Source organism: Nymphaea colorata, chromosome 6 (assembly GCF_008831285.2).
Source record: "Nymphaea colorata isolate Beijing-Zhang1983 chromosome 6, ASM883128v2, whole genome shotgun sequence".
Taxonomy (NCBI): Eukaryota; Viridiplantae; Streptophyta; class Magnoliopsida; order Nymphaeales; family Nymphaeaceae; genus Nymphaea; species Nymphaea colorata.
In genome coordinates, this window is record NC_045143.1 from 3959980 (window position 1) to 3982774 (window position 22795).

Genomic DNA, 22795 nt, shown 5'->3' on the forward strand with positions numbered 1-22795 from the left:
CCAATTTGCAGAAAGACCCGGATCGGTCCGAGCCGCACTGCAGGGAGGGGGTTGTCGGGATGATGTAACGCGTGTGACCAATATGCACCCGTCTTTACAACTCAAATGGATTTCATAATCAATAGTCAAACTCAAGGCTTGTTCTTGTTTGAAACAAATGCAAGCCATTTTTTTAGCACAAGCAACAATTGATGCACCAAGAAAATTTTGCATCGCTTGGTGTTAGAAGAAACAGCCGAAAATGATAATTTTTTTTAATACTTACATATTTGTTTTGTTTATTTGACAAAAACAAAAAACAAAGAGAGGGGCTCCACATAGTTTGGAATTTTAAGTGGTTATTTATCAGCCGTTACCAATCATGCAAACCTTGAAAGAAAAGGAAAAAAAAAAACATTCAAGCTTAAAGACATTTTCTTTTAAGATTTTTCTTTTCTGTCTCAAAGCACGTTCGAGCACCGCGTAGACAATAAATTAGATTTCATCTATCAGCCAATGGACGGTGAAGATTCTGGATTTTTGTTTGGATTTTGATGTATTACGAGAGATCAGACGTTGGTGAGGAAAATGTAGGAAGTTTCAGACTTCGCCAGGGGTCTCCAAGGAAAAACTGCGTTTCTTTGTTCCTTTTGACTGGGGAATCAAATTTAGAAGGTGGTAATGGCGGGGGCCGCCAGTCAGTCGTTGTGGAGAAGAAGCTCCCCTGGAGCTTCTCCGTTGACTAGCAGACCAGGCGGAGGGACGCGACGGCCTCTCTTTTGTTCGGTTTTCAGTCCCCCCATTTTCCTTCCTCCTCCTTCCGTTTTCGGTTAGAGGCTGCGGAAGGGAGGAGAGAGAGAGAGAGAGATGGGAAGCACCTCGGCGGAAGGAACGCCGGGGAATGGTCCGGCGGTGGCAAGGAGGACGAGGAAGGAGGTGGTGGTGGCCGTCGGCGTCTGCGAGAAGAGCAGCAGCATGCGTGCTTTCCAATGGGCGATCGACAACCTCGCCGGCGTCGACCGTTTCGTCCTCGTCCACGTCACCCCTCCCATAACCTCCATCCCTACGCCCGGTAATTATCCACCGCTCTGTCTGTGTGCGTGACTGTTTTATTGTTGGTACTTTGTGAATTCAAATATCGGCGAAAATTTTTACATGACGAAATGTTTTCGTGGCTGGTACTTTGGATTTTGGTACTGGAAATTCCGCGACAGGCTGCTCGGAAAACATAGCTGATTTTGCACTTCCCTCTAGGACCCATTCCCCGCTTCTTATTGTTTTTGGTGGGAGCATGGTTAGGCGTCGAGGACCAAGTCAGGATAATTCTTGCTCACTCCGTAGTTCACATAATTCTCTCATTGATATTTTACTTTGGTATATGCTTTTTTTCATAACTGGCGACCGAATCAAGGTAGGGTGATTGTAGAAGGTATGCACATCTTTGGTTGCATTCCATGGATACGAATCCGAAGGATCGACAGTTTCATGTGCGTTCATGTCTGTGAACAAGGCAAAGTCGTGATTTACATTTCTTTGTCGAGAGATGTCAACAAAATTATTGGCAGTTGGTAAATATGAAAATGGAAGAAAGAAAATAGTAAGGTGTTTACTTGTTTCCAGAAAGTGTGGAAAATGTGAAAGTAATTAGAGAACCCAAATTTGAAACGTACTATGAAGGAAACAGAGAATTTATACGGTAGTGATCATTTTGTGATATTTTTTATTGTTTGGTTTCGAAATTAATTCGGTACTTTTCCTACTGTATGCTTTGATGGGTCGATAACAAGATAATATTTCTAATTAATATATATTTATGAAAATATGCGAAATTAATCTTAGAAAATTGATGGGCGAAATACTAGGTATTGAATATCAAGATGGAGAAAAACATATAAGGAAAGCTAAAGGTTCACAATTGAGAGTAAATAAGAAATAAGGACAAGATACCAGTGAATAATAATATGAGAACGAAAGGAATGAGAAAATATGACATCAAAAAAGACTAGTGATGGACTCAAGGAATGCGTATGAAAAGAAGAAGTGCAAGAAAATGGAGAGTGTCAAGTACAACAAAGAAGCTATGAACAAGGTTGGGGCACATTACTTTGATTGTTTTGGTATCACAAAATTCAGAGGGGAACCAATTGAACCTACAGGAAGAAGAATGGATGATGAAGAAATTCTAGTCTTGAAAATCACATCGATAGTGAATATGTTAGAATGTATCATCAAAGTTAGTATTTAGAACATTCAAAGATAAGAAAATATTTAAAGTAATACGATGAATATCTGCATTTGATTAGAAAGACAACCGTGATGTGACAGCAGTAAGTGCAAAGAGTGATTTATTATGTATCAAAAACAATAGCAATCACAGCTTAACAATGTAATCTTGTCAACAAATGCGGAAGGACAACGCACTGTTTGTTACTCAATGTTTTACAACAAAAAACTGGTGAGTCATTGTTCAACGTTATTGCATTTTCTTGTTCATTGTCATTGAGGTTTTTTTGGCGTCTGAGCGTCTGTATCCTATTCAACATGGACCTTCCACGTAAAAATATTTCCAGAGGAAGGTAAAAGTGCCTCTCACGAAACTGTAAAATTTTTCGACAACTTCTAGTTTTTATGAACAAAGAAATTCTTTTTGGTGATTTATCTGAGGCTGCAATGTCTCACCCATTGGGTATTACTTGAATATCGTTTACTTCTTGTTCAGGCTTGACCTGAACATCATATATTGGCTGCTGTATGATTTGTCTCGACTTGAATCTGTCATACAATCTATTAATTTTTGTCTTTGAATGTTTCTTTTTCCCAAATAGTTGGCAACCGTATACCTGTCTCTCAAATGCCCGAGGATGTTGTATCTATGTATGTTCAGGAGATGAAGTCAAGAATCAGTGTGGTTTTTCTCCCTTTTAAGAAACTATGCCGGGATAGACAGGTTTCTCTCTCTCTCTCTCTCTCTCTCTCTCTCTCTCTCTTTCTCTCTCTCTCTCTCTCTTTCTCTCTCTCTCTCTCTCTCTCTCACACACACACACACACACTCACACACACGCACACACAATTCAGTTGCTGCATTAAGATTCAAGTGTGAAAAAAAGTTTCATTGCTTCGTCCAGATTGATACTGTTATATTGGATGATGATAAGCCTTCAAGTGGACTTTTGAGATACATATCTCAATTTGATGTGGCAAGCCTTGTTTTGGGAGCCTCTAAGTCAAACTTTATTGCAAGGTAAGGATACTGAATGTCTTGGGTTCTGATGTAATGCATCTTTTATCAAGCATAGTATTTAAAGCAAATGCACTATAATCTTCCTGCCATGCCCTGTCGTATCTCTGTAGGAATGTCATTTTAAGGGGTCTCTAATATGCTTGTCAAGGTGCAAATTGGGAATTGAAGTAGGTTTGCTCTATAAAGGGAACTCCTAACTGATTTTAGTTTCAGATATGGGGCTAGAGTTAGGTTGAAACCAATTTCATGAGGCTGAGCTGTATCGTGGGTGCACATACTCATCTCATGACCTAATTCTTATTTCCCCTGCGATAGTTATTTCTTTTCATTCTTTTGTCTCATGTTATTTAAATCTATACTAATAGGTCTCAAAAGCAAGCAATTTAATGGAAATAAAGGACTACAAAAATAATAATAATTCTTAACTAAATTACAGACTGACCAGGTAAACGAGGCTGAAAATGAAAGACATGGTGGCTATTCTTGTACACCAGGGTAGAGGAGTTCTACATGGGAACCTTGTACTACCAGTAATCCAGGAACTACCTTAATGCTCTAATGGGAGTTGAGGATATGGGCTTTTGTTCATGTAGCAAATAGAAGGGAGAGCTGATCATATATCCATCCTCTGAGATCTACTTTCTTTTCGTTAACAAGCAGATTGACGTCTACTACAGGTGAATCTAAGAACCCGGATATATTAGTGAAGGAGGCATAGTTTTCTCATCCTGTTGCACTCCAGATTTTGTTACAGAAAATAGGGTAGAACGAGAAAGAATAACTGCATCTTAATGAAAAAGTTTCATATCATAAATGATGGAAATTGATCCTGGAAGTAGGAAGAAAAAAAATTCATATCTTTGGACAACCTTAGATATCCATGGACTGGAGGAATTCATGTTTTAACCTGGATCGGCTGATCTGGAGCTAATCTATCTATGCAAAACACGGTAGTGATCTATAGGCCAACCAATCTAACTTGTGCAACAAACGTGAAGCTGAAAAAGAAAAGGAAGGTAAAGGAAATGCCCACCTTCTTTCACTTTTGGTATGAAGTGTTTGCACGCCTTAGATGGAGTTAGGATTTTAGTGAAACCATTGGATGGATCTATTTGGTCCTTGATTTGGTCATATATCCTAATCTCATGGCCCATGGGCTGGCTATAAGTTATAACATATACAATAAGTTCTCTAATGTGTTTACAGGAGAAATAGATCTAAGAAGACCTGCTGAATGGAGTCAGAAAGCTGATCATCATCATTGAGCGTTACCTAAACTACTGATAAAACAGTCGATAGGAAAATAATGCAGTTTAATTTTCCAGATTCGTCATTCATAGAAGGAACATTCTTGATAACGTTTACTCAATAAAGAAATCATGACATCTTGATTTTCGGCCAAGGCAAAAGTTCTTGTGATGAAGCAATTTATATTGTTAGAATATGGACCTTGTAGATTTAAGTTTTTTTTTTTTCTGTTCAGTGGATGATAGCACAAGATCCAAATTACAAGGGAATTAAATAATATAAGTATCTTATTTGCTTCACTGCCTCTTGCACTGTTGCACACTAGCTCTTTGATGTGACATCTCTTTGCAGTATGTTGAAAGCATAAACACAAATATATTGATATTTTAAAAAATATCGTGATATTAACTAAAAAAAAAACATAAAAGGGAAAAATCACATTATTTTGAAAAAAAAGTTAAAAATCAACTTGTTCAAATTTATCATGATTTTTTCAGGATTTTTTCATTTATTTTTAATTTCATTTCCTATTTGCAGTTTTTTCAAAATTTATTCCATTGTTTTATTTCTTCCTGTTTTGGGCATTTAATGTGACCTCTTAGATGCAATGCAATGCTTATTACTTTATCATTTTAGTAGATGTTTTTCTTATGTTTTTTTATCAGTTTCTCATTTATTGTATTTTTACCTAACATGTTGATTTTTTTATTTTTCTAAAATCTCTGAGATTTTACCAAAAAAAATATTTTTGCTGAAAACTACCCGAGAAAAAACTCACCAACAAAAACCTGATAACAATAATTGTGGCTATGGTTGAAAGTTATAGCTAATTGAGTAAACAATGGCTGCGCAGGAAATTGAAGGGCCCTAATTTATCCTCAGTTGTCACAAAGTTTGCTCCACAGACGTGCAACATTTATGTCATATCACGAAACAAGGTCATCAAAAAGCTGGTCAAGCCTACTCGAGTTGAAGGTTCAAAAACTTTTATATTCTTCTTTTCTATTTGCTGCTGGACTAAAGAAATGCTGTTTTTATTTGACCTTTAATCTAACTTTGCAGGAAAAATGGATTCCTTGAAAGATAATTATGAGACTGGTAATAAAACTGGCATCAATGAGAGAAGAGATAATACCAGTTTATATAAAAAACTGTTCAAGTTTGATGTTCCACGTGCTGACAAAAAGAAGGATAAGCTTTCCAGTTTTGCTTTACCACAAGATCCTGAGAAAAAAATTTTGAGTGAACTTGGTGATGGCGATTCTTCTCCTAGATTGAGTAATACAAGTAAACAAACAGATATATCATATACTCCACCTGTTGAAGAAGAAAGGCTGGGAATGTCTCATGAGGAGAATCACTTACCAGGAAAAGATGCAAAAATTCCAAGAGCAAGAGACTGTAATAACTTGCTTGGATTAAAGGATAACCATTTCCTTGTGCAGTCGCCTGCTAGGCCGGTGAGGGTATATTTGGATTAGTAATCTCTTGTGCTAATTCCTATGCCTATATTTTTACTGGCAAAATTTTAGCAGTTCTATCTATATCTGCTAGGACAAAGATGCAACTGCTCCGCAATATTATGGACCTTATCTTATGTACTGTATCTGTGTTTTTGCAGGCTGAAGCTAAGTCTGAAGTTGAACATTTGAGGCTTGAGTTACAATTCACTCTTTCCATGTATAACAGAACATGCGAAGAGCTTGTTTATGCAAAAAAGAAGGTCTGATATGTGCAAATCATCTCTTCCCTTTACCGCTGCTGTGCATCTATAGAATGTAATTAATACTGAAGCATGCATGAGATACTAACAAATATGTCTGCGACAGGCCCAGAGGCTTTCTGTTGAGTGTGCTGAAGAAGCAAAAAAAGTAAAAGATGCACAGGAAAGAGAAGAAATGGCAAGAAAAGCTGCTGAAGAGGAGAAAGCGAAGCATATGAGTGCACTTAAGGAAGTTGAGGCTGCAAAACAATTGCTTGCTAAAGAGGCCTATGCTAGGCAGAAGGCTGAAGTAGCAGCCTTGAAAGAGTCATCTGAGAGAAGAAAGCTAGCAGATGCACTTTTTTCATGTGATCAGAGATATAGACGGTATTCTAGGGAGGAACTGGAAAAGGCAACCGAGTCATTTTCTGTCACCAAGAAAATAGGTGAGGGAGGTTATGGATCTGTCTATAAATGCAGCCTCGATCTCACACCAGTGGCTGTGAAGCTACTTCACCAAGATGCATCCAACAAGAAAGATGAATTTCTTAGAGAGGTAAGATGCCAAATAATGTTTTAGAAATTACGCATCAAAGAATTAGAAATTGTGGTATTATCTTACAGATGTTATTCATGTGACACTAAATGGCCATTACTGTTTCTTGGGAAACTTATAAGCAGCAGTTTTCATAAGAAAAACTTGTAAAGCAATTTCTCTTTTTCACAAAGCTAGAAATGAAATTATAGGAAAGATTAATGCTTTACGTGATGAGATATATTTACCTGAAAAAAATTTCATGCCAGCATTATGATTTATGTTCTAGGATTTGCGTTTCTTTTCTGATATTTTCGTTATGTTCTGGTGATTTTAACATAAATTTGTAATTGCAATTGCCACAATCTTTACACTTAGTCAATGTGATAGCATTAGTCCTATAATAAATGGTTATTTTAACACGTGTAGAAACGGTTGAGCTTGTGGAACTAAGTTGGGATCTTTCTGGTTTCATTAGGCAGAAGATGGGACACCGTGCATTCTCATGATTTTCACAGGGCCTGAGGCTGATTGTGTTGTCTCTCTTTTCCAATTTAATATTTTATGTTATGGTTGCATTAATATTGTATTTGTAATACCTTGTCTCTGTCATTGTATTCTTACATATGCAATAAAGTGAATTGGTGAATGGCATGCATATATGTTAGTAGTTTCCCTGTGTAGTCTTGCAACCAACTTTGTGTGCATCTTAAGTCCCAAAGTAGCTTATTTGCCAGACGGGGTTCATTTGTGTCCTATTCCAATTCTGGCTTCTCTGGCTCTTCTGAAGCTACACAGTATGTGTGTGTTTTGCTTGTGCAAGCGAATCTGTTGTACATGGATAACCTTTATGCATACTGAATCTGGTTTGATTTTTTTTTTAATGAAAGATTAATTCATTTGTCCAAATCCATGCAGGTTGAAGTGCTGAGCCAAATACGTCATCCACATATGGTGTTACTTCTTGGTGCTTGTCCCGAAAATGGGTGCTTAGTCTATGAATATTTGGCCAATGGGAGTCTTGAGGATCGGCTTCTCTGCAAGGGAGGTACACCACCCTTGTCGTGGCCTACACGATTTCGGATCCTGTATGAAGTGGCCTGTGCTCTTGCTTTCCTGCACAGCTCCAAGCCCGAGCCAATTGTTCATCGGGATCTAAAGCCTGCAAACATCTTGTTAGACAGCAACTATGTAAGCAAAATTGGAGATGTGGGTCTAGCACAGTTGATGTCGAATGTGGTACCTGATACTGTCACTGAATATAGGGAAACACTCCTTGCAGGCACACTTTATTACATGGACCCAGAATACCAGCGAACAGGCACTGTCCGACCTAAATCTGATTTGTATGGTTTTGGTATTATTATGCTTCAAATATTGACAGCAAAATCTCCTTCGGGACTGGTTAAGATGATAGAAACTTCCATTGATAATGGTTCTTTTCCTGAGAAACTTGATAAATCAATCAAAGATTGGCCACTTGCACAGTGTGAGGATCTAGCTCAGCTAGCACTCAAATGCACCCGATTAAGGTGTAGGGATAGACCTGATCTTGAATTGGAAGTGATTCCTGAGCTTCAGCGGTTTAAAGATGTTGCAGATGCTCTTCGTTTTAAAATGATTCAAGGAAATATTTCTATACCTAGGCCATATATTTGCCCCATTCTACAGGTTCTAAAATTTACACCTGGTTAATTTTCGTTCGAATGTCTTCTATGAGATACACAATCGCAACTGTTGTTTACCATGTTTCTTTTGTCTGTTCAGGAACTGATGATTGATCCTCACGTGGCTGCTGATGGGTTTACATATGAATATAGAGCAATCAAAGCATGGCTCGCAAACCATGATGTATCTCCTATGACCAAGCTTCGGCTTCAGCACTTGGATCTTACACCAAATCTTTCTCTTCGATCTGCAATCCAAGACTGGAAGCAGCGGGTTGTCTCTAGTTCTGGCATCTGAGATCGTGGTCTCTAGCAGACATCTACTCTTTTAGATGTCTGATGTACATTAAAAAGCTCTGATGTACATTAAAAAGCGATTGGTTGATAGAAAGCCACTGCAAAGATGAAGTTTTGTTCTTACACCAATATTCTTTGTGCTTCTTTGGATTTCCGTTGTGAAAATAAAAAAGTTGATGTACATAATAGCAAAAGTAACTGGAGACAAAGCAAGGCAATGTCTTCACCTCAGTGTCTTCATTGTTTACACCTGATTAATCATGAAAATTCCAACTGCATGATGTTGATTAGCCATGTTTCTAAACCTTTCTTGTTTTTGGGATTAGAACAAATCTCCAGTCGTCTGGATGTGCAACTTTAGTCCTAAGTCTGCTGGATGGATGCTTTTTTTGCAGTCGGATCTTGTTCGGTCCAAGTGCTATGTAGACATGGACTTGCTTGAAGCAGTCCCATCTTTGATAGGAGCATCAGAGTCATTTGTCTGACGAGCTGCTAGTCCAACTCATCATGCGGATGATCATAAACTAATTTCTCCCATAATCTTGGAGACCCATTTATGCGAAAGATATACCCAAGATCTGCTTCCTGCAGCATAAGCAATTATTCATATGTTTTGAGCCCTTAAATGACGATGGCAGGGAAACTGTGTGCTTCTACGGTATGTTCTCACCAGTAAGTAGGTGGTCACCCTTTTAACTTTTGAAAGTAGCTTGAACATGCTTTTTTATGACTCCCATCTGCAACTAAACTTGTCATGTCATGGAATCCCACATCCACTGCAGCATGGGGACTATCCACCTAGACAGGGAGGAGGAACATGCGGCCAACTTTAATCACCAGGCATGGTGTTAAGTCACTCAGATGGACTTTGATCTAACGGTTAAGTTTGTAAATAAACCATAGCTGAGAGCTCACAAAAGATGCTTACAAGTGAGTTTAACGTTCATGAAATGCCTGCAAATGATATATGATTGTATAACAGTTACCGTTTATGTTGGTTAGCAATTCAAAGCCAAATAGAAGCTAATGGCTTGAAATCAATGTGTAATAGGCACCGAAAGTGGACTGTGTTGCATCTTCCCCTTTCTAAAAAAATCCAATTTCCTAATGCAGTCCCTCACGTGGCAAAACCAGTTTCCAAGACAATTGTCGTGTATGCACTGAAGTCATAATAATGGCAAAAATATCGAACAGAAATAGCAACAGTAACAAGAAGAGAACGCAGTGTACAGTATTAGTCAAGTTGATGCCAAATTATCAAATAAAATGCAAAAAGTGACGAACGAAATATCCAATATGCTGCACTATTAAATATGTGGATCGATTGCCTTGTCGTATGTTATGTTTGTCTCGTAGGGATTGCAGGCTGAAGTAAACTGCCCATGTGATCCATGTTGAATCATGTCTCCTCTTCCAAGTTGTCACCAAACAAGACGAATTAAGAAGAAGATGCATTGTCATCTGTGAGAATTGATAAAATTCAAATAATTTATTATAGAAAACGAATCTTTGAAACTGTTTCAGGTGTTGGACATATCGAAACCTCCACTTTCTCAGGATAGATCACATGAACATTAAAGAATTATGCTCGAGTTGTCACGGTGCCCTTCCATGAAAATGAACCTGTCTTGTCTGTGGAAGGAACCCAGAGATCTGAAAGGTTACAATTCCACTTGCATTACGTGTTTGCAGACGATATGACACGTCTACCACATAAGATACGATTTGCCGCATGAGACATTGCATGAGCAGAGCGACCTGAAATCTTACTAAGATGGGAGAGGAAATTTGATTCTGCTACTTCAATTCGCGTCTAATTCGTGAAGCAACTTAACAGTATCCATGGATCCGGTTCTTTCAAGCAATCCATGCTGAAACTGGGAAGTCCTGTAATTTAGATAACAGGGAAGAACGTACCGCCTTGGGGTCATTTGGACAGGGGGACAGTTGATCGCTCATCAACCCTTTCTCTACAAATGGTCAAGTGGCTCTACGAGCAAGGACTGTCGGACCACACAACCATGCTTGCAATGATCTGAAATTGTTCAAATAATTTGGTAAAGAAGTTGAATAGCAGTTCTCCAGGTTTGTGGACACTTTTAATGCACCATAGACCACTCAACAGTAGCAGTTTGGCAATAAGAACATTCGATTTCACTTTTTACAACTACATTAAAACAATCGATCCTGTAGATGACGGATCCTGTATCTGACGGAAGCATTTACATCACAGAGCTGGCACTGTGTACCAAACCGATAGAGAAACATGAATTTTGTCTTGATTGATATAACAAATAACAAAATTAACAATAGAGAAATTTAATTTACAGGCAGCAATTTTGCTTTCATCAACGTATACTTGGGTTGTCTTTTTTTTACATGTTTCAAAAAAATTGAAGGCTGCATTTTTCTTTGTCGCTAGAGCAATCGATGAATCCTTGTTTACAAAAGTATGATATCACTGTTTTCTGAAGTTGGGGGAACAGAAGAAGATCCGGTTGATCACAAGAAGGCAGTGCCAGCGTGTGCGTGATGCAACAGGTTATGGGCAATGCTGTCCCTGGCTCGCATTGCAGCCGCCGAGCGAACGCAATTCTCCGGCGGCACCTCGTCGTCGATGAGGCGGTACTCGAACTCGGGATCCATGGCCTCGCGGCGCTGCTCACAGATGTTGTGGAGGACGCAGCAGGCGCCGAGGAGCACGGGGAGGTCCTGTAGCTTGACTTCGGTCCGCTTCTGTAGGCAGGACCATCTCCCCTTCAGCCGGGAGAAGGCAGCCCGGGCGACGGCCTGCACCTCACCGATCCTCTCGTTGAAGGCGTGTTGGGTCCAGGTGAGGTGCTGCTGCGCGTAAGGAACGAGCACCCAGTCCATCAGCGGGTGGCCGGCGCCGCCCACGACCCACATGCCGTCGAGCATCCCGTTAGCGCCACGGCGGTATAGGCCGGACTTCTCGAGAACCTGCTCGTCCGGCATGGATCCCGGCGACCCGATGCAGACGTCGGTGAAGATGCCGGAGGGGTCGACGACGCCCTGGAGGATGATGGAGTAGGACGTCTTGTGGTTGCGCTCGGTATGCCACTTGTTGAAGTACGCTGAGACGCCTGTTTTGGGAGCAATAATCGGTATGTGGGTGGTGTACATCGCTCCGACGACGTTTGGGATGCCGGAAATTGCCTGGAATTGCGCCCCCAGCGACCGGAGTTGGTCCTCCGAGGACGGCCACTGCAGGAACCTCGACATTAGCACGTCGCGCATCGCGGCGCAGACCTCGAGGACGAGCTTGTGGCAGGTGGATATGCCGAGGCCGAAGCGCTTGGACACCAGCCGCAGCGGCTCACCGGTCGCCAGCCGCCACACGCACACCGCCACCCGCTGCCGGACGGGGATTGCCGCCCGAAGCATCGTGTCCTCCTTCTCCACCGCCGAATTCAGCTCGCCGCAGATCATGTCGAACGTCGCCCGCCCCATCCGAAACGCCCGCCGGAACAAAGCCTCCGGGTAGTCTGGCGCGCTCACCGCGTCCCACCACGCCGTCGACCGGTCCTTGACCCACAACCGCCTCATCGTCGGCGCGGGCGCCGAATCGTTGTCGTCGGCGGTCGGATCTTTGGGAACCACCGAACCAGTAACCGCGGCGGGGGAGGCCTGGGAGAGGCGAGGCCGTCTCTTGCGGCGGCGATCGGAGTCCGCATCGTCGGAGCTGAGTTGTTGGTAGGTGTGATCAAGGAAAGAGGCGGTCGTGTTGCTGGCGAAACTGGAATCGAGGACGTGCTGGTCGTCGAGCACCTGCCTCTCCTGCCGGTGGCTCTGATCGTCGAGCATCCCCAGAGCGGAAACCAGCTGGGCCACGGCCTTGGGGTCACCGAACTCCTCCTTCTTCTTCTTAACAGCACCACCCATCAACCACCAATACTCGCCTAAGAAACCAACTTCTCCCGCTTCTCTCGAATCAAAGGACGGAGTTGCAGAGTCGGTTGATCAGGGGAAGAAGAGAGACGCCGAGGACGGTGGTGGGTTGCCGTTTACATATTGGAACGGGCAACGAGGTGTGAACGCAACAGGGAAGCAACGAAGAAAGGCCGCAGTTGGTGGAGGGAGCCCGCCGTCCGCCGCGACATCTCTTAATTGCTCTTTTGGACGCCGCAAACGCGTTTCTGTTCCCACGGTGATCGGGTCGAGCACGGTAGCTTTAAGGAGTTCCGGAGCCTCACCGACTCTGCAGTTTGACTATAGGATTCAGACGTACTCTATGCTCGACTCGATTCTGAATCCCTCGCTTTTTCGCGGTGACCAGTCGTCAGGCTCAGTGAAGTGGAGGACCAGCTCTTTACCTGTTATGACACTTGGGTGCTTGATCATTGGGGGCATTGCTATTCAACGGATCCGCAAGCACAAAAAGCTCATCCCCCTTACTGAAAAAGTAAAAAGGAATGTGCACCTCCTCAACATTAGGGGGGGAAAATTGGTGTCATTTTTTGACTTTTATGATGATTTAAAGGTGGACGGTTAAGGACGAGGGGAGTTTCGCGCTGTTGGCCTTTCTCTCAATCCAATACCAGACTTCTTCCTTCAGTCAACGTCAAAGTCCACCGCCATCGGCAGCTTCTTTCAGAATACAGAATATATATATATATATATATATATATATATATATATATATATAGAGAGAGAGAGAGAGAGAGAGAGAGAGAGAGAGAGAGAAAGAGAGTTTGTAGAACTAAAATGAAAAAATAGTGATGACCAGATTATTCAAAGAAAACCATTTAGTTGTATTGCAATCTGTTTTGTTGGATTGTTTTATATTTTTTTTTGTTTTACCAACAATTCATGGTACTGTTCTTTAATTATGATCAGAACAGGTAACATTATTCACTTGGATAATGAATGAGATTCACCGTTCATTCGTTTTATGATTGTACCCAATGTTTAGTTATTGAATTTAAAACCTCTAATCTAATATACATAAAATATATAGTTTTTTTTATTATGTATCTTAGAAACATTTACCCTATAAATATACTATTCTTCTTGAATTGGAGCATACTAATGCAAACAATTTTAAATTCTTAAGGAAAATAATATATACAACAGCCAGTCCACATGTGACGACTCGGCCACTGCTTCTTATCAAACACCCCCCCTAAAGCGGGTGTTAATGGATCCTGTGACTTTGTTCAGCTTGAAGATGTCAGCTGCAGGATTAGGATTAGATATACTTATTTATCATACTTCAACTATTTTGCATATTACTTAGTTTATTTAATTTAATTCACTGTTTGAATTCCAACATAAAATATTCAGATTTTCTTTTTTGAAAATCATGTATTTATTGTATTTGGAAAGAAAAACTTTTCACAGAATGTATATATATATGTGTGTGTGTTTGGTCAGAGCTTGGCCCGTGGTGGTCGGGCTGGCCCCAGCCTGCCTTTTTGATAGGTTAGGCCGGGCGGGCCCGACACCCAGCTCAAAAGTCTAAGGGCGGAATGATACATGATTTTTTGTACAGTTTATAAATAGTATAACCAACATTTGTGATTTATGATTAAAAATAAGATGGGAAAGGTAGGTGCATATATTCGAATGATATTTATACACTAAGCACCAAGCAAATTTAAGGGTATAATTCTATAATGCCAAATTAACTTCAAAGTTGGTGGGTTTAGCAACAAAGCCCACACCAACTTTTTTTACCAATCTTAGTTCTATGCCCAAAAAAGGGTGTTGGTTTATAAGTATGAATTTAGTAAATGGGGAATAAAGGGGTTGTGTGCTCGCGTCATTTATATTTATTTTTTTATTATTGGCAAGTTGGAGTTAGGCAGACTCGTGCCAAAGTATGATCATTCTTGATATTAATTAAACCTTTTGAATCTCCGAGACCGTTGGTGCATTGACTTTTTTTTTTTTAGCATTAAGAAATACTTCTCATATTCACCCAAAATTAAAATTCTCAACCTCTCGTCGTAACCTTTTCCCTTCCTTTTCAATATTTTAATGTAATGACCAATTGAATTCATGCATATCTCTTCTAGCCCTTAAGTTTAATTTGCTATTTGAAGGCATTCAGTTTGTCACGTCACCATAATGGTAGATCGCTTGAACATATTGTCTCTCGTCATCGTGACATATATATATATATAAACAATAGATAGTAGGCTTTAATACGTCAAACCCAAGGTCATTGATTTGAAAAGGATTTGTAGGATGGAGATTAGGTTGACAAAAAAAAAAGATTATTTTTATTTGCAAAAAATTGAAATATCTTTCATTTCAAAATAAGTAAGAAGTCTCAGTCAAGGAGTCAATTGAAGCGGATTTCGGTCTCTTAAAAATACAATTCCTTTCCATTTTTTTTTTAACTTAATCTTCATTCATAAATCCCCTTAAAATTAAAATTAAGGTGTTTATAATTCCCATCAAATCTAGCATATATAAAAATATATGGCAACTACCTGTCTTCCAATATATATACACTCATCCAGGGGCAAAACCAAGATTTTTTTCAAGCACGGGCCAAACGATCTGCGGGTTGGGCTAAGAGAAGCGACAGGAGAGTGACGGGTTGGACCAAACTAAAAAAATTTGATTTTTTCAATATAATTATTTTTTTTCTGCACTCACCCAGGCCATGACCCAAGCGCTCCCTCCCTCCGCCCCTCATCCTCAATCAACCTAAGATTCACAAATTACCCTTTTTATCCAGTTCTTAAAACAATATTCACTACCTAAATCTTAACAAATTAGAAATAACAAACTAAGAAAAGTGTCCCCCAAGAAAATATTTAACTCAAGAAAGGGGGAAAATATGAAATCCGGCTAAAATGGTTCACCAAATTGTCCTGCACCTCTCCTGATCCTGGTGGAGATGAATTGAAACTGCAGCTCAAGCTGTAACATTTTGATGAACAATTTTAGCCACATTGTCCCCACTTTTCTTGAGTTAAATCTTTTCTTGCGCGACAACCCTTTTCTTAGTTTGTTATTTCTGATTTGTTAATATTTTGGCAACTGAATATTGATTTAACAAATGGATAAAAAGGGTAATTCATGAATTTTAAGTTGATCGAAAATTTGAGAGTGATCGGCGACAGCAGGACCTCTCCTCATCTCTCTCTCTCTCTCTCTCTCTCTCTCTACCATGAATTTCTTCTGCATTTGGCTGACATCTTGTTATTATATATATATATATATATATGTATGTATATATATATGTATGTATATATATATATGTATGTATGTATGTATGTATATATGTATGTATGTATGTATAACTTGATTCTACCACATGCCCAATGTAATCAGTTGGTTAAAATTTGAAAATTTACTGTTAAAGAATAGTCACCAGATTAGTATTAGTGGCAGTTCATGGTGCGATCATGGTTTATAATGGTTTTAGTGACGATCCATAGTCTTTTTACCAACGAATTTTTAAATTTTACCTTTTCGACAAGTGTTGTATCCAGCAGCATTGTTTTTCCCTGTGTGTGTATATAGAGTCTAAAACTTAAACGATCCAAACGCTTTTCAGCTTAAAGAAGCCCGTCTACAGTAAAAGAAAAAGCATTTAAACCATCTTGCAGGCAAATTAAAGTTCTAGTTATAAAGAGCACAGCGTAGCCAAAGGCAGCCAATGTTAGGTCACTGTGTATGAAGATTTCAGTGTCTCCATTATAAGAGTTTCAGGAAACTGATGCTTCCTGTATTCTTTGTCTCGACGCTTGTGACAAGCAGAACACGATGATTTATATTTGAGTCAGGTACCACTGTGACACATTGAATTGCTCAAATCAGAGAAGGCCTCCTTTTCATTCCAAGACACAGAAAAAGTGCATCTCTAATAAATGTGATATATGCTTCTGTGGAAAGCTTTGATTCTTCTGTTTCATTCACTATAGATCTGGTTTAATTTCCTGCACATCTCTATCTATTCGCTGCAGTAGTAGACTTTGGGTGGTTCCCAAGATTCACATAGAAAGAAATTCATATGTAATCTTGTTTCTGTTACACCATTAAAAGTTGAACACTTTTTATTGTTAAAAATAACTAAATAAATACATATATATATATATATAATCTAGCAACTTTTCAAAAAACATTCCAGCCACTTTTCTTATTGTCTAAAGCAAGACAAACAAAAAGGTCTTTAATTTGCTTGTACTTTCCATGGGAATATTGGATTTTATTGTTTCCCGTCATATAAACAAGGCTTCATTGGGCTTGTGGTTACTTCACATAATTAAAGTTCATATAGTTCTCCTCGCCATAATATATATTCTTCTATTCTTTTGAGAAATATTTTTAATATGATTCCTTGAACGTAAAGCATTCTTACTTGATACTTGGTTGAATTCTAATGAGTATAGAACTAATCTGGGCCAAACCTTTTGGACATACTCAAGTATTCAATAACCAATGTTTTAAGAGCTAAAAGATTCTAGACCAATTGCTTTTTGCAACTGTGCATGTCTACAAATCTGTATAACTAAAATAATTGTTTGAGAGGAGGAAGAGAATGCCCCTAGAATTATTCCTTCCCAGAAGAGTTATTCAAGATTATACATTATTGGTCCGTGAACTTGTTGATAATCTGATGAGCAATTGCATGGATCTTTCAAAAGCTTATCACAAAGAAAATGGTGAATTCCTAAGAAAATTCAATGCATAAACTGCATCCATCTGTTTGTTGTGGTTTTTTCAAAGAGGTATTCAACAGGGGACCCCATGTCTCCCCTCCTTTTTCTTGTGATGTTGAAGAGTCTCTCAAGAATATTTAAGTCACGATCAGAACTTTGACAAAATCATGATCCCTAAGAGTCTTGGTTATGATTTGCTCTTGCCAAGATTGTTCTATGTAGATGAAGATGATGTAATTATGTAATGTAAAGCATATTTGACTTCTAGTACTGTGATATCATGAAGGTTCAATTTCCTCATGTGCTTTTGTCACATGAGTTTGCAAAAGAAAGTTTGTGATTCTTAGGGTCTGAAATTCAATTATAAAAATTTCTCTTCCAAGCTTGATTAGCAAGACCTTAGTTTGGTAAAAATTTAAGAGAAGAAGAACATTTCATGATAATCTTCAAATTGCTTTCCTTTTCAGAGCTAAGGTGGGTGGATTTTCAAAGGTGGATGTAGTTAGATTGGCAGCTGAGTGGAAAGAAATGGCGGCATGCAGCATCTTTTATGGCTAGAAAGAAGTGATCCTAGTGTTAGAGCCTAATTATTGAAAGTGATGTTCAGCTATGAGCCACAGATATCACAAAGCACAGGAATTAGGGTTCCTATGATGCATTTACAAAGGCCTACATGTTAAAGTAGATGACAATTAGGGGTGAGCACAAGCCGAGTCGAGCCCGAATTCAGTCAGCTCTGTTGAGCTCGAGTTCGACTCGATTAAGACACGACAAACTCATTTTAATAGAATTGATATTCATCGTTACTTGTTGAGCTTGAGCTCGACTCGATTAAAGCTCGACAAGCTCGTTTGAATAGTCATCGTCACGTGTTGAGTTCGAGCTCGACTCAATTAAGGCTCGGCAAACTCGTAAACTCATTTGAATGTATCGACTTGATGAAGGCTCAACAAACTCGATTAAGGCTCGAGCTTGACTCGGTAGTTACGTGTTGAGCTCGAACTCAACTCGATTATTTGAACAAGTCGACTCATGAACTCGAGCTCGACTCGTTAAGCAAATGACTCGGCTCGAACTCGTTCAAAGCCAAGCTTTAGTGAGTCGCTCGAGCTCGTTGTTCACCCCTAATAACAATGCTCTGGTTGCTGAAATTCTGGCTCTCCTCATGGTTGAGATATTTCTTCCCAATGGCAAGGTTATAGTCTAGAAGAGAAGGATGTCTCCAAAGGCTAGAGGTTGATGGTGAAGATGATTATTGATGTCCCTGATCTATTTGTTTGTTTTTTGTGTTTTCATTCTTTTGTGTTATCTTGATTCCTTTCTTGTACTTGTCTCTTTTTTGTCAATAAAAAGTTGGGGGGGCTATCACCCTACAGGTTTGTATGGGCAATAAACAGTTCTACCAATCACCATCAAAAGACAACTTTGGGAGTATGTGGGCCTGAGTTGGGAACCAATTGACATGCATGTTCATGCAAAGTGGGGGTGAGTCTAGTGATTGAATGTGAATGTGAAGCTACCAAATAAGCTACATATAGGCAACGTGTGGCGACGACGGCAAAAAACCACGTGTCATACATTATTCTTTTTGTTCTTTTATATACTTTAAAAGTTTTGTTTGTAATTATTTGTATTTCTAGATATGAATCACTGAATGGGAAGCTTGGGCAATCCAATTTGGTGTTCTATTTTAACAACACTGGTTTGAACAAGCACCAGTTCTACTCGGTTTCAGAAAAAGAAAGTATTCTTAGATCAATGTGAATGTGGCACAAAGGAAATGACAAAATCTCCATATATACCATCTTTCAATGGACCACTTTGTAAACCTGATCAACTTGCTTAGATCTCATTTGAATGCAGTACAACAACACATGACAAAATCTTCATGTAACCTAATCAATCTGGTTTCAAGATTGATATCATGTGTTGCAGAAGGATTGCCAGAGTCAGAAATTTTCATGAGAATGACCGAATTAAAGTTTCTAAATTTTGATACGGGCCAAAATATCATTTTTCAAAATTTTTGTATAAAAAAATTAGATGTTTTTTTTTTTAATTTAAACTGTCATTTACCTTCCTTCGGATATCAGATATGCGGTTATCGATCAAACATAGACAAAGATGATCTATTTAAGTCTTTTAAATTATAATCCTTAAAAGCCAAAACAGGAAGAAAAAAAATTGCAGGCTTCCTTCCCACCGAAGGAAAATCACGAAGATCATGTGCCAAGCACAATAATTAACTTCAAGAAATATGATATTATATTGGAGACTTGAACGTGAAAAGCGGCCAGTGAAACATCTCATGTTACTGGCAGTACTCTTTTTGATGCGCTTCTTCGAAAGAGGCCCCAGAAACAACGGTCAGCATCTATAACAGTTCATCAAAAATTTGATCACTGTATTATAAATGACCGGAGCACGCAATGGTTTTGGTGCTCACATGCCACCCTGCCCTATTAAAACCAAAGAATGTCATATCCCCAATAATATCAACTCCTCCGCCCGCTCGTTTCTCTAGGAAAAATGCTTTTATATGACTTCCTGTCTAAGAAAGACCGCTTACCATTCCGATTTCTTGGATCATCCCATGTGGCTATATATATATATATATATATAAGATTATTTACTAAAATACTTTGTTGCAATTTAACCTTGTAGATATGATCTTAGTGACTTGATGAGAAACATATATTAGATTAACCGTTTTCTTCCTTAAATAATGTTTTTTAATAGGCAATAAAATGAATGTCTCTTATAACATCAAAATTTTGATGGTATAAAGATCAATTGTTTTTATAAAAAATGACTTGAATTAAAGCATGGTTTATAGTGTTTATAAATACATTAGAAGGTTCACTTTTTTGTTTAAAACACTTCTTAACATGGTTTTCATTCCTTACATAAATAAATAGTCTAGTGTGTGCGTGTATATATATATATATATATACATTCAATTTGTAGGTAGAAAAAAAATCAAAGAATAAGATACAAAAATTTGTATACTTTTGAATTAATTTGTCATAGCTAGAAATTTTGAGACTTTGGAATATATAATGAGGGTGGGTCAATGTATGCAGAAACGTGGGTAGAAAGGTGTGGGTGTGACATCCTTGAATTCTTAATGAAGCAACGGAGAATTTTTTATTATCTTTTGACAATTTTGAGGTGCTTTTAAAGTTTTATACTTTTTTGAGTAATTATATGCCAAACATGCTTCAGCAAAAGTTCATGATGCTGTTAGTTTCTTCTTGAAGGATCTTTGTTTCACTTTTTTTGGACTTGATTGTGAATTATAGAAAATGATTGTGGGTTTGTAGACAGAGGTTTAGCTCGTAGGCAACTTATCACGAGTTCAAAATAATGTTATGAATAATTGGGGGGAGCCATATGATGCGGACATTTGCCCACACCAATCGATAAAATTTCATGATTCTTTTAATAATGTGCACTTTTGAATCCATCATTTATGAAAACCAAGTTCTTTTAATGAGTTGTAAAAATTTGTTTTTCTCGCTCCACCACTGGTTATAAAAGTATACAATAGAATCGATTTGGTCAGACTGCCAATTAGAAATCTGAATGACACTTCTAAGCATCATCAGTTTCGTGACTTATAAGCAAAGATCTCAATCTACTGGTATTTTCTTGAGATGGTGCTGCATGAACGGTGTATTTTTTATTATTTTATATTATCCTTTAAACCAAAAGAGAAAAAGTATATATATTCCATCGTTACAAGTGAAATACCGGTAAAAACTAAGTTGCCATTAGTTTTACACTTTTATTGGACAGTTAGTTTGCTCCTTTAGAAACAGTAAATACCAGCGAGTACAGAATCAAAATGTTTCAAACATGCTGTCTAATTACATCAAGCCCCATTCGGTGCGCGTTTCAGAAATTTGAGGCGTAGGAAGCATTTCTTGTCGTTGTCGTATACAGTAACGTACTCGTCATCTTATGTCATATGGGCTATTTTGCTAACAAATGAACGATAACAAGAAGTTATATGTGTGTCCATGATTAAGCAATAGAAATTCAATGATTTTTATGACCCCACATATATGCAAACCCATAATCATGCATCTTGATTGTAGGACCTTCTCAGTGGTTGTTAATCTTATGATATACATAAATAAATTTAATCTTTCTTAGAAAATTTCTTCACATGCAAAACTGAAATATGTATAAGCGTGTAAAAATGTAAATTCAAAGGCTATAGATAACGCAAGTGAGTAACATTCTGATGACATTAACAAGTTGTGATAATTCAAAACATTGCGACATGGATTTGGAGGTAAATAAGCTTTGATATTGTTATTTTTCCAAAAAAAGATCCATTTTCTAACGTTATTAGTAAAAAAAAAAACAAAAAATCTCGACTTCTAATAATCAGCATCACTTGATGTGCAAATTTTTTATTTTTTTCAATTTCAGTGTTTACCGAAATTTCTAAAAAAAAAAGGTGATGCATATTTCGTTCCAAATTACAATTCCAAAGAAAGCATAAGCACGCCAAGTCTTGTAATTCTCAGCACTTCTCCTTTTCAAATACTAAAAAGATAATCATGGCCGCCATCTGTGGAATCTCAGAAACACCTTCTCTACTCCAACGCAGTAAAAATTAAAATCGTCGTTGGCGTTTTAGTAAACAACATAACATGCATTCTAAACCCTAAGGCCATTGATAGCTTCAGATCTGAAATCCGCGACTGATCACGAATCCCTGTTGCCGTCAATTCACAGTTGAAACATCAACTGTGGATTCGAGAACCGCATTACTTTCTCAACGCATAAACTGAAAAGGGATCCAACTACAGTGTTAGCTTCAGATCTCAGATTCGACGCTATCAAACACAAAAGGAACAAAGAAAAGAAAGAGAGGATCAAACGAGGCATATAAATGCTCACTGTGGATGAAGAAATCTAGGGCAACTTTCTCACTCTTAGCAAAACACTGTGTTTTTCCCTCTTTTCTTTTATCTATTCAGCACAAGGCAGCAGCCATTACCGCACCTTCGCTTCCAGGCGCATTCACGTGACCTGCAAAAACAAAAGGAAATTAAGAAAAAAGAAGAGAGAGAAAAGTGAACAGAAAATAAAGTAGAGAGAGAAAGAGAGTGGGAGGAGTCTTTTTTTTTTTTCTTCTTCCCTCCTTTTTTATCTTTCCATGACCATCGGCGGAAGAATCAACCCCAAAGGACACGCGTCTCGCGGAGGTTGGGCAGATGTGCGCCACGTGGCTACAGAAGATATGGAGCGAACCAACCACTGGAGCTGCGCCACGTGTCCACGAGAATATCTTCCGCCTTACGTCACGTGACCTCATGGATGCCATGCATGTGATCGCCGAGTACATGTCATGTGATGCATCATGTCATGGCATATGTCAAACTTTTTTAAAAAAAATATCGTTTGTATCGGATATTCCGATTACTTAACGTTATAAACGCCGTTCCGTTTGCTTAATCATTTATGGTGGAT

At 38.7% G+C, this 22795-nt stretch overlaps 2 protein-coding genes and 1 long non-coding RNA gene across 3 annotated transcripts; 1 reads left to right on the plus strand and 2 right to left on the minus strand.

Annotated features, from left to right (window-relative positions):
• The first annotated feature begins 571 nt into the window (after positions 1-571).
• On the plus strand, positions 572-8958 carry LOC116256848 (U-box domain-containing protein 34). Its single transcript, XM_031633361.2, has 9 exons — positions 572-1051; positions 2805-2926; positions 3105-3220; positions 5322-5443; positions 5531-5928; positions 6090-6191; positions 6298-6726; positions 7624-8376; positions 8473-8958. Exons 1-9 carry the CDS (start codon positions 847-849, stop codon positions 8668-8670), a joined length of 2445 nt encoding a protein of 814 aa, XP_031489221.1. The 5' UTR covers positions 572-846; the 3' UTR covers positions 8671-8958.
• Positions 8959-10926: 1968 nt separating this feature from the next.
• On the minus strand, positions 10927-12836 carry LOC116255474 (protein ALP1-like). The gene has a single exon (XM_031631309.2). It carries the CDS (start codon positions 12570-12572, stop codon positions 11172-11174), a length of 1401 nt encoding a protein of 466 aa, XP_031487169.1. The 5' UTR covers positions 12573-12836; the 3' UTR covers positions 10927-11171.
• Positions 12837-21766: 8930 nt separating this feature from the next.
• On the minus strand, positions 21767-22432 carry LOC126410176 (uncharacterized). The gene is made up of 2 exons (XR_007573711.1): positions 22223-22432; positions 21767-22109 (listed from the first exon to the last, which is right to left on the minus strand). It is a non-coding gene; the product is annotated as an uncharacterized LOC126410176 (long non-coding RNA).
• Between the last annotated feature and the right edge of the window lie 363 nt (positions 22433-22795).